The following is a 13,618-nucleotide window of genomic DNA, read 5'->3' as shown; positions in this document are numbered from 1 at the left end:
GAGTATGGGTGAAGGATGTCCTTCGCTATGCCTCCGCGATGGCAGTTGAGGACGTCCTTCGCTATTTATTTATTTATTTAGATTTTGCTCACACCTTTTTCAGTAGTAGCTCAAGGTGAGTTACATTCAGGTACACTGGATATTTCTATGCCTCCATCCCTGCGATGGCAGTTGAGCAAAGGAGGTCACCCATACTCTTAAAAAAAAAAAAAAAGACAAAAGTTTTTAAATTTTTTTTTTCAGGGTGGGAGGTGGTTAGTGACCACTGTGGGAGTCAGGGGAGATCATCCCCGATTCCATCCTGTGGTCATCTGGTCATTTAGGGCACATTTTTGAGGCTTGGTCGTTAAAAAAAAAAGGACCAAGTAAAGTCAGCCAAGTGTTCAGCAGGGACACCCTTCTTTTTTCCATTATCGCTTGAGGACATCCCTCTGTTAGGCACAGCCCAGTCCCGCCTTTGCTACGCCTCCGACACGCCCCCAGGAACTTTGGTTTTCCCCACGACGGGAAGCAGTTGGGGATGCCCAAAATCGACTTTCGATTATGCCGATTTGGGCGACCCTGAGAGAAGGACGCCCATCTCCCGATTTGTGTCAGAAGATGGGCGTCCTTCTCTTTCGAAAATAAGCTAATAAGGGGCGGGGCTCATTTTCAAAGTGTTTAGACTTACAAAGTTCCATAGGCTACTATAGAACTTTGTAAGTCTAAGTGCTTTGAAAATATGCCTCTAAGTGAACCTGAAAGTACAGAGAAACACTCTCATCTCAAACCTGCCCACTCTCCATCATCCCAAGGGAGTTTGGCATCCATTGATGAATACAACCAAAAACCAAAACAAACTGACAAAACAAATAAAACTGAGGCTGTTGGCCATGAAACCTCCCCCCAAACAAAAAAAAAAAAAAAAAAGAATTCAAAATGAGGCTATGTGTTTTTTTGTGGCAGTGAATGAACGTATACCTCCCAAATAGACAAAAATAATTGTTTACGTCACACATTATATCTAGTGTGCCTTTGTTCTAACAACATCAGTGCATGGAGTCTATTATGCCAGGCCGAAAAAGAAGAAGCTGCTGAGGTTGTCCAAATACTAAGTATAAATTTCTTCCCTAAAACACTGGCCTTACGCATCAACATAAGATATCCCCAATAGGTAGCCTGAACATCTCATATTTGTCTAAAAGAAACTCACATTTTTAATTTTATTTCTTATATTTTTAACTTTAGAGTTGTAAACTGCTCTGATGTGATTGTCTAAGTAAGGTTTCTTTATTGGGGGTTTCTTTCCCTAGATCCTCTAGTCCCTATAAAACATGGACTACAGTGGCTATTACTGTTCAAATGATATTCAAACAGTAGCTTACACTAACCCCTTGTCCCTAGATTTTGGTTCTCCCAAACTACATTTCGACACAATTCCTAACTAACTGCTAACTAATGAGCTCTATTTGAACCTCTCAAAGTCTGAAGTAATGCAGATTGCTACAAAGCAAACACTCCCCCAACTCTCTCCAGTTATCTCTAGTCAACTGCAATATGTAATTGTATCATGATATTGGGGATTTGATGTGAATCTTTCTTGAAGTTTGAAAAACATTTTTATCTGTGGTAAAAGACATCGTTTAATGCTTTGAGAAAAATTTGATCTTAAAGTCTCTGTTTTATAACAAAGATCTTCTCACTTTAATTCATGTTCTTATAATTAACCGTATCAACTACTGTAACACTTTATATAATGATTTGAACATATCTTCCATACACTGTTTGCAGCTCATCCAGAACACAGCTGTTAAACTTATTTATAATGCACGTAGATTTGACCATATGATTCCTCTCTTAGCATCCTGCTGCTGGCTTCTAGTTACTTTCAGGCTTACGTTCAAGATCCTCACAGTCACATACACAGCACTGCATTCGGATGTCCCTGCATATATATCAAAATGTCTTATCCCTTACAGTTCATCATGCCCTCTGTGCTCATAATATGAGAACCTCCTTACCTCTTCCTTCTCATCCTCTGCAGCTAATCACCTAGAAATTGCCTGAGAGGCTGCCCTCTTCTATCTAGCTCCCTTGCTTCATGGTTCTTTGCCCTCCTCCTTTCATGTAGAATCATCTTGTCAGAGATTTAAAGCTATCTTAAACTCTTTATTTTGTCACAGGTTTTTCATTACGTATTGGTTTGAGCTCTGGTTTGGAACTAACCGGACTGCAATGCAGAGGTGCTGGTAATAGGGTATTGCTATCTCTACTGTTCCTTGCTCTCTCTAAATATTAACTTTGCTTATTGATATATGAATTGTGAGGTTTCTGTTATTGTATGTCTTCCTTGTTTGATGTGCTTTATGCTTATTTTATGTATTTTATCAACCGCTTTGGTGTAATCAGTTGAAAGGTGCTATATCATATTTTAAATAAACTCTGGGGCCCTTTTACTAAAGTGCAATAGTTTCTGCACTTACTGAATGCTTAATGCAAAAATTAACATGTGGTAGGTGCAAGCCTGTGCAGTAAATGCAGAGAGCTTGCCCAGAATCTGCCCTGTATTTAGTGTACAGAGCAATCAGTTCATGTAGCATAGGCACCACATTACATGCAGTGCCAGATAACACAGGAAGCACCTACATTCTCAGGCACTGTATGTAACACAGTGCAATAACAAATAAACAAATGTATAAAAACAGGGCTGCCATGGGAGCATACCAAAGCACAAACATCCCCCCCCCCCCCAAACCCCTGACACTGTCATTACCTCCCATCCCTCCTGACACCTCCAACACACTCTGTACTTCCACTCCCTCCCTCCTGACACCGTCTGGCTTCCAATGCCTACCTCCTAACACCCCTGACACGGTCTGCCTTCCAATCCCTTCCTCCAGACACTCCCAACACATTCTGTACCTCCGAAACTTCCCCTGACACAGTTTGAAATCCAGTCTCTCTCTCCAGTCATGCCCCTGACACAGTCTTCCTTCCTGGCACTCTTCAACACAGTCTTCCTTCCAATCCCTCCCACCGACACACCCCAACAAGCTCTGTATCTCCAATCCATCCCTTCTACATCCCTGGACAGTCTTCAGTTCCAATTCTTCCCTCCCAACACCCCCCAATTTGCTCTGTATCTCCAATTCATCCCTTCAACACTCCCGACAGTCTTCAATTCCAATCTCTCCTTCCCAACACAGTTTGGCTTCCAAGCCCTCCCTCCCTACAACCCACGACACAGTCTTCCTTCCAATCCCTCCCCCCGACAATTTTGCTTCCACTACCTCCCCACGATATCCCAATTTAAGAGCTCAAACCTCCCTGAGTTAACCCTGCCCTCTGTACATAACACCACCACCCCAGCACGAGTCTCCCTGATAGGACCCGTGCTCTCCCAACCCCCATGACCCCCTTATGGTTCTTACCTAGGTTCAGCATTGGTGGACAGTGTGCTGCGTGGGAGTGGGGCCCCTCTGCTGGGATACAGAATAGTAGCTGTGATCCCTAGCAGTAGTCTCAGGGTACTACTGAGCCCTAGTGGTAGTACTGTAAGACTACATCTGGCACATCGCACTACTGACCACCAGTGCAGAGCCTAGGAGGAACCAGGAGTGGGCATGGAACTGGTCCTAGAAAGGGGGGTATTGTACCCATGGGGTTATGGACGGGGTAGGGTTAAACACATTAACGGAGGTGTCAGAGAGAGGCACTGGAAGTCAGACTGTGTCGGGGGATGTCGGTGGAAGAGATCAGAGGTACAGAGTGTGTTCAGGGTGTCAGGGGGAGGAACTGGAAAAACAAACTGTGTTAGGGTGTTGGGAGGGATCAGGAGGAAGACTGTGGGGGTGTTGGAAAGGAAGGATTGGAAGTAAGACTGTGTCAGGGGTAGGGATTGGAGGTACAGAATGTGTCAGGGGAAGGAACAGGAAGAATGTGTCACTGGGTGTTGGGGGAGAGGGATCAGAGGTACAGAGTGTGTCTGGAAGTGTCAGGGGGATGGATGAGGTGTTACAGGGGTTGGGGTGGCCACCACATCTTACTGGGACAGCAGCCATGCTAACCAATTGCCAGTCGCACAGCTGCACTTACTGTCATCTCTTGACTGCATTATTGGCAATCTTGACAGCTAGTGCACAGTAACAAACCATGTGCTAGTGGTCACAGCCAGCCACTCCTCTACCCACACTTAGGTCTCGCTCACTCCTGGGTTAAGCAGCTAACATTGAGGTTTTATTGCAGTAGTCAATAGCACAGGACTGCACTACTGTTTTACCGTGCTGAAAACTTTGTGTTAGCTGCTTAATGCATCTTAGGGAAAGAACCCCTATGTGTTTGTGTGCACTCAGGAAATTTAAGCTTTGTGTGTATTTGAAAGAGGTTTTGAATTTGTTTGCATGTGTATGTTTGTGTGTGAGAACAAGAAGATGTCTGTCCAGACAATATTTAAAATCATTTAACCAGCCAGGAATGGCACCTGGCCGATTAAATGGTACTTAGCTGGCTATCTGGCAATATTCAGTGGGAGGCAGCTATTTCCCATCGAATATCGCTGGTTAGCGCTTAGCTGGTTGTATCGAGCAATATAACTGGCTATACACCGATTTTCAGTGCATCGCTGGTTACGTTTTGTGGTCAAACCTGGCAGTGTCAATAGCAGGTCTATCTTATGTCGCTATTAATTTAGCCGGTGCTGAATATTGACTTGGCCAGCTATGTTCTAATTTAAATTTTCTAATGCGAGCTTGTGTGTTTCATTGGTATTATGCTGCCATTGTATTATATCTCTGTTATTTGAATGCAGTGCTGTTAAATGTGTATATTTTTGATACTGTTTCATGGTAAGCCTTTTATCAGGTTTCAACTTGCTGTTTTCAAGTTTAACTCAATTATTGCATTTATGTTTATATTTGGTCATTTTACTATTGTTATCCTGTTAACAAAATTGTACGTTTTATGTTAAACTGTACCTGCACCATCTTGGGAGAATCTCTTCATAAAGGTGATTAATAAATCCCAATAAATAAAATAAGAAAATAATGTTGCAATTAGGCACTAACATTTATATGAGACATAGAGCTGTTAGTGCCTTTAGGCACGCCAATACCTGGTTACGCTAGTACTGTAGAAGAGCACTAATGCGCCTGTGCCTTTATAGAACAGACTTATTGCCTGTGTTATTACGGTGCCTAAATGGTGGTTCCCTGTTATACAGTTGCCTCCAGTATGTGTAAGGGAAAAGAGTGTGACCAATGTCCGTTAAAACTAATCCTCCATGAAGAGGTTGGATATAAGGATGCAAAATAAAAATAGAGTATGTGAGAAGAGTTCTTTTTCCTGATTTGGACACAAGCTAGTCTTACATGCCAGCAGATTTTCTCAGTCTTGTTAAGGCACTGACAATTTATTTTGGTGGTCATTTCACAAGTACTATTCACACTTTAAACATCCCAATCCCGGCACATAGACATCTTTGTGGCCAGAGTGGCCTAGTGGTTAGGGTGGTGGACTTTGGTCCTGGGGAACTGAGTTCAATTCCCACTTCAGGCACAAGCAGCTCCATGTGACTGTGGGCAAGTCACTTAACCCTCGTTACCCCATGTAAGCCGCATTGAGCCTGCCATGAGTGGGAAAGTGCGGGGTACAAATGTAACAAAAAAAATCCCATCTAAGCCAGCATTTTACAAAAGTCCAGGGCAAAACGTTTAAGTTGTGAAAATGTCTATAAGGCTGCTGCAGCTGTGTCAGGGGTAGTATGGGGGGCATGTCATGGGTGGGGTGGATTCATTGACATCTACCCAATTCCATTTAGCTTGATGATGTACATCCAATGAAAGATCTACGTCGGGACATAGACCACCTTAAAATCCCTGTGACTGCTTGCACTGGTGCTGACTGTGGGACTGCTGAGAATGAGTCTGTGAATTTGATTGAAATTTCTATTCACCCAGGTCTCTCTGTGACCCTTGTTGTACCCATACCACATTTCCAAGTTTTATTCAGATTTGATATATTACACCATGAGGTACCTTTCAGGGCAGTTTACATAAATCTAATATAAAAAAGGCGAAGAAAGGAACTACAATCATAATTAGGCCAGGGCAGATAGACAGCTACTGAGATAGGGCAAACATGAGGAGGAAGGTGTGTTGGACATTCCACAACTGTGTCCTCCTGCCTAGTGCAGAGGTGTGTAGTGGACTAGCAGAAATCCTTGTTGACTTCCGGTATGCAACAAAGCTGAGCGGATGCATGGTGACAGAGCCTGCTGGCCCCCGCAATTTGACCTATTTCTTATCAAACATAGGAGCATTACCACGGCAGTACTTATCAAAGACTTTGCACAGGAGATATAGAAGATCGTGCCAGAAATGATAGAGGACATATTAAACGAGCTGCATACTGCAGTTGAGGAAATAAGAGAAAGCTAAGTTACTTACCTGTAGCAGGTGTTCTCTGAGGACATCAGGCATATATTCTCATGTAGGTGACGTCATCTACAGAGCCTAGTGCAGACAGTGCCAAATGCACTGTCACTTTAAATCTTTGAGGCACTGCACTCAGCAGTGTCCACACCAGGCTCCGGGGATGACATCACCAACATGTGAGAATATTGTGCCTGCTTGTTCTTGGAGAACATTTTGACTCACACACAAGCTGCTTAGACGAAGCCAAATCCCGTATATCGGCTCAGGAAAACACATCGACAAGACTGGAGGAGCAGATTACGCAGCTGTGAGCGGACAACATACACCTCCTGGAGAGACTAGACGATAAGAAGAACAGGAACCGGTGAAATAATATCAGGCCGGTAGGACTTCTGGAGGAGGTGAAAGAAACTGCACTGATTAACATCTTTGAACACTGGCTCTCGGAGAGGCTTGGCTTGGAGTGAATGCACTTTTTATTCACGTGTGAGAGGGCACACTGACTTGGTTCCTTCAGAGAGCGGGCAGCATGCCCAAGACCAGTCATCGCTAAACTGCTAAACTGGGCTGAGAAAGAGCACTTTATATGAACCTTCTGGATTATAATGGACACAGATTATTGTTATTTAATGATTACTTGGTGCAAGTGGCACAAAATCACAAGAAGATGGTGAGTATTTGGTGTGAAATGTATAATCAAAAAGTTCTCTTCACTCTGCTAAGCTAAGGGTGCAACATTATGGAAAGGTACTATATTTCAACTCGACAGCAGAGATGCAATGTTTCTTGGACCGCATCACTATGCCGGTTTGGAAAACAGAGCAGGTGCTGGAGTATGCTATTCCCAGGTTGGAAAACAGAGCATGGAGCCAGCCCTTATGGCCTTGCATCTCGTTGCTTTTTCCATTGCGTTGACTGATCAAATAGGCTTTGGATACTGTGGGGATATGTCTTCTTGGTATAAATCAGCTGGTATTTTTTGCATGGTGATGAGCCTTTGACTCTCTGCAGTGTGGCCTCTCAAAACTCATGTGCCCTGCGATGAGAACAACTCCAGCCTGATGTTTCTTCATTAGGCTACTTTCTTCTTTAGTTTATTTTCATATATATATATATATACACATACAATTTTTAATCACACGGTTAATCACAAAGCGCCCCCTCACATTTCCTTCTATACAGTGCAACACTTAGATAGATTTAAACTCTCAAAATTGACATATCTCAATTACTAAACTACAAATAAAATCATCTATCTTACCTTTGTTGTCTGGTGATTTTATTTTTCTAATCATCTCATTCCTGGGGGGCGGAAAGTAAAATGTCCAGAATTAGATCTGCAAAAGCATTTAGGGTAAGGCTAAATCTGTCTTTCGAACCATGGTGATTTTGGAGAGTGGAGCGGTGGAAGTAGTAACATAGTAGATGACAGCAGAGAAAGACCTGTACGGTCCATCCAGTCTGCCCACAAGATAAACTCATATGTGCTACTTTATGTGGATAACTGACCTTGATTTGTATCTGCCATTTTCAGGGCACAGACAGTAGAAGTCTTCCCAGCACTAGCCCTGCCTCCCACCACCGACTCTGCCACCCAATCTCCGCTAAGCTTCTGAAGATCCATTCCTTCTGAACAGGATTCCTTTATGTTTATCCCACGCATTTTTGAATTCCGTTACCGTTTTCATGTCCACCACCTCCCGCGAGAGGGCATTCCAAGTATCCACCACTGTCTCCGTGAAAAAATACTTCCTGACATTTTTCTTGAGCCTGCCCCCCTTCAATCTCATTTCACGTCCTCTAGTTCTACTGCCTTCCCATCTACAGAAAAGGTTCGTTTGCGGATTAATACCTTTCAAATATTTGAACGTCTGTATCATATCACCCCTGTTTCTCTTTTCCTCCAGGGTATACATGTTCAGGTCAGCAAGTCTCTCTTCATACATCTTGTAACATAAATCCCATATCATTTTTGTAGCTTTTCTTTGCACCCCTTCAATTCTTTTTACATCCTTAGCAAGATACTACGGCCTCAAAAACTGAACACAATACTCCAGGTGGGGCCTCACCAACGACTTATACAGGGGCATCAACACCTCCTTTCTTCTGCTGGTCACACCTCCCTCTATACAGCCTAGCAATCTTCTAGCTACGGCCACCGCCTTGTCACACTATTTTGTCACCTTCAGATCCTCAGATACTATCACCCCAAGATCCCTCTCCCCGTCTGTACATATCAGACTCTCACCACCTAGCACATACGTCTCCCGTGGATTTCTACTCCCTAAGTGCATCACTTTGCATTTCTTCCCATTGAATTTTAATTGCCAAACCTTAGACCATTCTTCTAGCTTCTGCAGATCCTTTTTCATGTTTTCCACTCCCTCCTGGGTGTCCACTCTGTTACAAATCTTAGTATCATCCGCAAAAAGGCAAACTTTACCTTCTAATCCTTCGGCAATGTCACTCACAAATATATTGAACAGAATCGGCCCCAGCACCGATCCCTGAGGCATTCATCCGAGTGAATTCCATTAACCACCACCCTCTGGCGTCTGTCCATCAACCAGTTCCTAATCCAGTTCACCATATCGGGTCCTATCTTCAGCCTGTCAAGTTTATTCAAGAGCCTCCTGTGGGGAACAGTGTCAAAAGCTTTGCTGAAATCTAAGTAGATTACGTCTATAGCACGTCCATGATTCAATTCTCCGGTCACCCAGTCAAAGAATTCAATAAGATTCGTTTGGCACGATTTACCTTTGGTAAAACCATGTTGTCTCGGATCTTGCAACTTATTGGCTTCCAGGAAATTCACTATCCTTTCCTTCAGAATCGCTTCCATTTCTTTTCCAATAACCGAAGTGAGGCTTACCAGCCTGTAGTTTCCAGCTTCTTCTCTATCACCACTTTTGTGAAGAGGGACCACATCCGCTGTTCTCCAATCCCACAGAACCTTTCCCGTCTCCAAGGATTTATTAAACAAATCTTTAAGAGGACCCGCTAGAACCTCTCTGAGCTCCCTCAATATCCTGGGGTGGATCCGTCCTGTCCCATGGCTTTGTCCACCTTTCGATTTTCAAGTTGTTCATACACACTCTCTTCCGTGAATGGTGCTATATCCACTCCATTCTCATATGTACTTTTGACAGTCAATCGCGGTCCTTCTCCAGGATTTTCTTCTGTGAAAACAGAACAAAAGTATCTAATTAGCAAATTTGCTTTTTCTTCATCATTATCTACATAGCGGTTCACAGCATCTTTCAGTCTCACAATTCCCTTTTTAGTCTTCCTCCTTTCACTAATATACCTGAAGAAATTTTTGTCACCTCTCCTTACATTTCTAGCCATTTGTTCTTCCGCTTGCGCTTTCGCCAGATGTATCTCTCTCTTGGCTTCTTTCAGTTTCATCCAGTATTCCTCTCCATGTTCCTCTTCTTGAGTTTTTCTGTATTTCAGGAATGCCAACTCTTTAGCCTTTATTTTCTCAGCCACTTGCTTAGAGAACCATATCGGTTTCCTTTTTCTCTTGCTTTTATAACTCTCCTAAAGGTTTGTGGCCATATTTATAGCTTCTTTCAGCCTGGACCACTGTCCTTCCACTTCTCATTTGTGAGAAATAGTGGAGAATTGCTGAGTGCTTTGTTAGCTTTGTGTGTTTGCCCCAGGCTGAACCTTTTGACCCTCGCATTTCCTGCCTTGCTTCGTGTCTAACCTCAACTCCTTGCCCACACCTGCTAGTCCCCCAGCCACACCTATCCCTTCCTCTGTATCTCGCCCCTTTCCCTCACTGTCCCTAAACCTCCACACCGCCCATTATACCTCCCTACCTGCTTGTACTCTGCAGGGACGTTCCCAGACCTCGAGGTGGGAGGGGACCAGAGCCCAAAGTGAGGGGACACATTTTGGTCTGCCTCCCCACACCCCCCACCATTGCCCTGCTGCCACCCAGCCACCGCCACTGCTGCTGCTGCTGCTGGACATACCTTGACTGGCGGGGATCCCCAGCCCCTGCCAGCTGAAGCACATTTTCCAGTGCCACCACATTTCTTGCCCTGCTCTTCTCATGTCTGGCATGCTCGTTTTAATGAAATTGAGCATGCGCACATGCTCAGTTTCATTAAAACGAGTGTGCTGGATATGAGGGGGAAGAGAGAGCAGGGCAGGAAATGTGGCGGCACCGGAGACCAGCGCTGGAAAGAACGCTTCAGCTGGTGGGGGTTGGGGACCCCCACCAGCCAAACCAGGGGCACAAACCTCCGTGGTCCCCCCATAGCTACGCCACTGGTCCTGTCCCTCATTGTTCTTCTGTTCGTCCAATCCCAGTTTGTCATTGTGCTCTATACTGCAGCTGTGTGTGATGACTGTTTGCTGGAGGTAGAAGAGTGAGTGATTAGTGCTACAGCTGTGTGTTTCAGGACTGTTTGTTGGTGGTGGGAGAGTGAGTGTTTTGGGTAGCTGGTGTAGGGTTCCTATCAGGGGTGTAGCCATGGACTTGTGTTTTTAGATGCTTTCTGATAAATGTTTATTTCGCTATTTGACTGTCATATCGAAAATGCCCTTCTAAATGCACTCCTGCATTTCTAAAATATGTCACAGGCTCTAGACATTTTGGCAAACACATCTATATTTCGATTCCCACAACTTTTCTAAAATGGCACTGCACGTAACTGTAATAAGTGATTTTGGCATTTGAATGCTTGTGTGAGTAAGTGTTTCAGAGAGTATACAAATGAAGCAGTATGGTGACAGAAATTTGGTTAGGAATTTTTTGTTCAGTGTTTTCTTATCTTTTTCTATATGAGACCAACATCACTTAAGTTATTTTGTATTTCAGAAAAGGGATAATCATGGTCATATTGGCAGATAATGTATTCCATAACCCTACTCTGACTTTGAATAGCACATTATTTTATTTACTAATTTACCTTTGGCCTCCTCTACAGCCTCAAAGCACCAATGAATTGATTATAAATATATATATGAAAGTTATTTAATATTTTATATGCTTTATTACTGTTTTAGAATTTTAGATAAATGTTTTTCTTTTTTACATCACTAACAATTCATTCATCTCCCTTTTCTAACTCTCAGAATCCATTTCTAGAGGTCAAGGTTATGGACAAACCAAAAAGATCTCGAAGAGACTTTGGTCTTGAATGTGATGAGCGTTCAACTGAAGCCCGATGTTGTCGCTATCCCTTGACTGTGGATTTTGAAGCTATTGGTTGGGATTGGATAATAGCACCTAAAAGATATAAAGCTAATTACTGCTCTGGAGACTGTGAATTTGGATTTAAATATCCTCACACTCATGTGATGCACAAAGCAAAACCAAAAGGTTCTGTAAGCCCCTGTTGTACCCCTACAAAAATGTCCCCAATTAATATGCTATATTTTAATGGAGAAGAAGAGGTCATATACGGAAAGATTCCAGGTATGGTGGTAGATCGTTGTGGGTGCTCATGAACTCTTCATTATGTGCACAACTTCTTGAAATATGGAGTCTACAAAAAATGTTCTATCCTCTTAGCAATTTTCAAAACTCTGGCATTATGTATAATAGGCTAATACATGACCCATATGCAAATAAGACAGCAGCATACTACTGTAATTCATATATTGGAAGAAGACATCTTGTATATAAGGGCTGACGTTTAAATATTCGAAGAAACTGCAAACATAAATCAAATGATTCCACGATAAATCTTCTTCAAATGTAAGAAATAAATCCATACAGTTACTTATACACCTATTTAATATATGCAGATATTTACTTAATATATGACACTCAACCAAACTTTGGATAAGATGTCCTAAGCATTTTTTCCCTATAAAAATGAAGGGGGTAACATTATAACAGTTTTTCCACATGTACAGCTTGTTTTCCACTACGAAAATAGCTTTTATAAAATTGCAAAACTATACATGTGAATAAAAAGTACACTGGTCAAAAGATTGCACATATTTTTATGTGGATTATGCACAGGTATTCCTGGGGTGTATTTGGGCATAGTGGGGGCACAGTTGGAATGTCCACTTGTATTTTATAAAATAAATGAGTACACATGTGGAATATACACAGACATTTACACCCTTTTTGGAGCAGATGCAAAATTGTGTGTGAGTTCTGGGTGCCCCTTTTACAAAGGCACATTGGTGTCTTTTGGACTTCTCACATAAGTATCAAGTTGTAAAATTACCTCTGAAACTGGGAAAAATCCTTCAGTACAATCTGTCTCTTAGGGCCTGATTTACCATGACCTTTCCTTCTCCTGTGAAAAATAAGTTTCGTAAATCTGGCCTATGAACTCCTTGAGGGCCTCTTTTACCAAACTGCACTAGCGATTCCCATGTGGCAATGCCATTACCGCACCGAGAATCGCTAGAGCAGTTTGGTGAAAAGACACCCTCAATGTGCTAAGATAAACCTTAAACTGTGTCTTAGGAGCAAGTTTTACAATGCATTTCTTCATAGCTTCAGTCATTGCATTATTTATTCCACATTTACAGGGGGAAAAAACACAATTGTAAGATTGTTACCATAAGACCATCTAAAATATCCTTAACAGGAAACTTTTATTTGTACATTAGTATTACTGTCCATGTCAAATTGAAAGAGTCCAATAATTCTGGTTAGTATGTTATGCAAATTTCCATTCTTACCAAGTTATTAATCCATAAAGATGGTGCTATTTTGGTTGGCAGACTAGGCATGGTTATCATGCTAGAAGACACTTTGAAGGCCTTAATGGGGGCAGTTTTCAAACTGTCCACACTAGGACAAAGACTGTGCATGCTTTTAACCCATAGATGTTGCACAAACTTTCAAAGGAGTCCATTTACTAAGCTATGGTATAAACAGGTGCCATTAGCACGCAGCCATTTTTTTAAATTACTGCATGAGCACTTACCGTCACCCATTTTGTAAGCAGTAAGGGCTCACACGATATGCATGTGCTAATCAGTTAGCATGCAGTAATATAGATGTGCTATCTGGTTAGCGCAGGAATGTCCACTCTCTGCCCCTATCAAAAAACAAAATTAGAAATTTTTTTTAGCATGCAGTTAGAGTGCACAAATTTTAAAGACACTGCTGGACATCTGAGCACATCCCATGGTACTTCATTTGTTGCTGCATTAGTGCATAACATAGCTTACTAAAAGGGCCCCAAAGTGAGCAAAGAAACATAATTTTGCTTTGAGAAACT

The 13,618-nt window shown here is 42.5% G+C and overlaps 1 protein-coding gene and 1 long non-coding RNA gene across 2 annotated transcripts in view; one reads left to right on the top strand and one right to left on the bottom strand.

Moving 5' to 3' along the window:
• MSTN (myostatin) overlaps window positions 1–12,920 on the top strand; it is a 43,040-nt gene extending 30,120 nt beyond the window's left edge. The window contains exon 3 of the mRNA XM_030210499.1: window positions 11,502–12,920. Within this exon, the coding sequence (XP_030066359.1) occupies window positions 11,502–11,876 (375 nt within the window). The 3' untranslated portion in view covers window positions 11,877–12,920. The remainder of the gene's footprint in view (window positions 1–11,501) is intronic.
• LOC115474826 lies at window positions 1,099–7,696 on the bottom strand. Its single transcript, XR_003942912.1, has 3 exons — window positions 7,617–7,696; window positions 6,520–6,526; window positions 1,099–1,109 (listed from the first exon to the last, which is right to left on the bottom strand). It is a non-coding gene; the product is annotated as an uncharacterized LOC115474826 (long non-coding RNA).
• Window positions 12,921–13,618: the final 698 nt, after the last annotated feature.

Source organism: Microcaecilia unicolor, chromosome 7 (assembly GCF_901765095.1).
Source record: "Microcaecilia unicolor chromosome 7, aMicUni1.1, whole genome shotgun sequence".
In the NCBI taxonomy this organism is placed as follows: domain Eukaryota; kingdom Metazoa; phylum Chordata; class Amphibia; order Gymnophiona; family Siphonopidae; genus Microcaecilia; species Microcaecilia unicolor.
The sequence above is the reverse complement of the archived record's forward strand: the minus strand, read 5'-3'. Positions and strand labels throughout refer to the sequence as shown.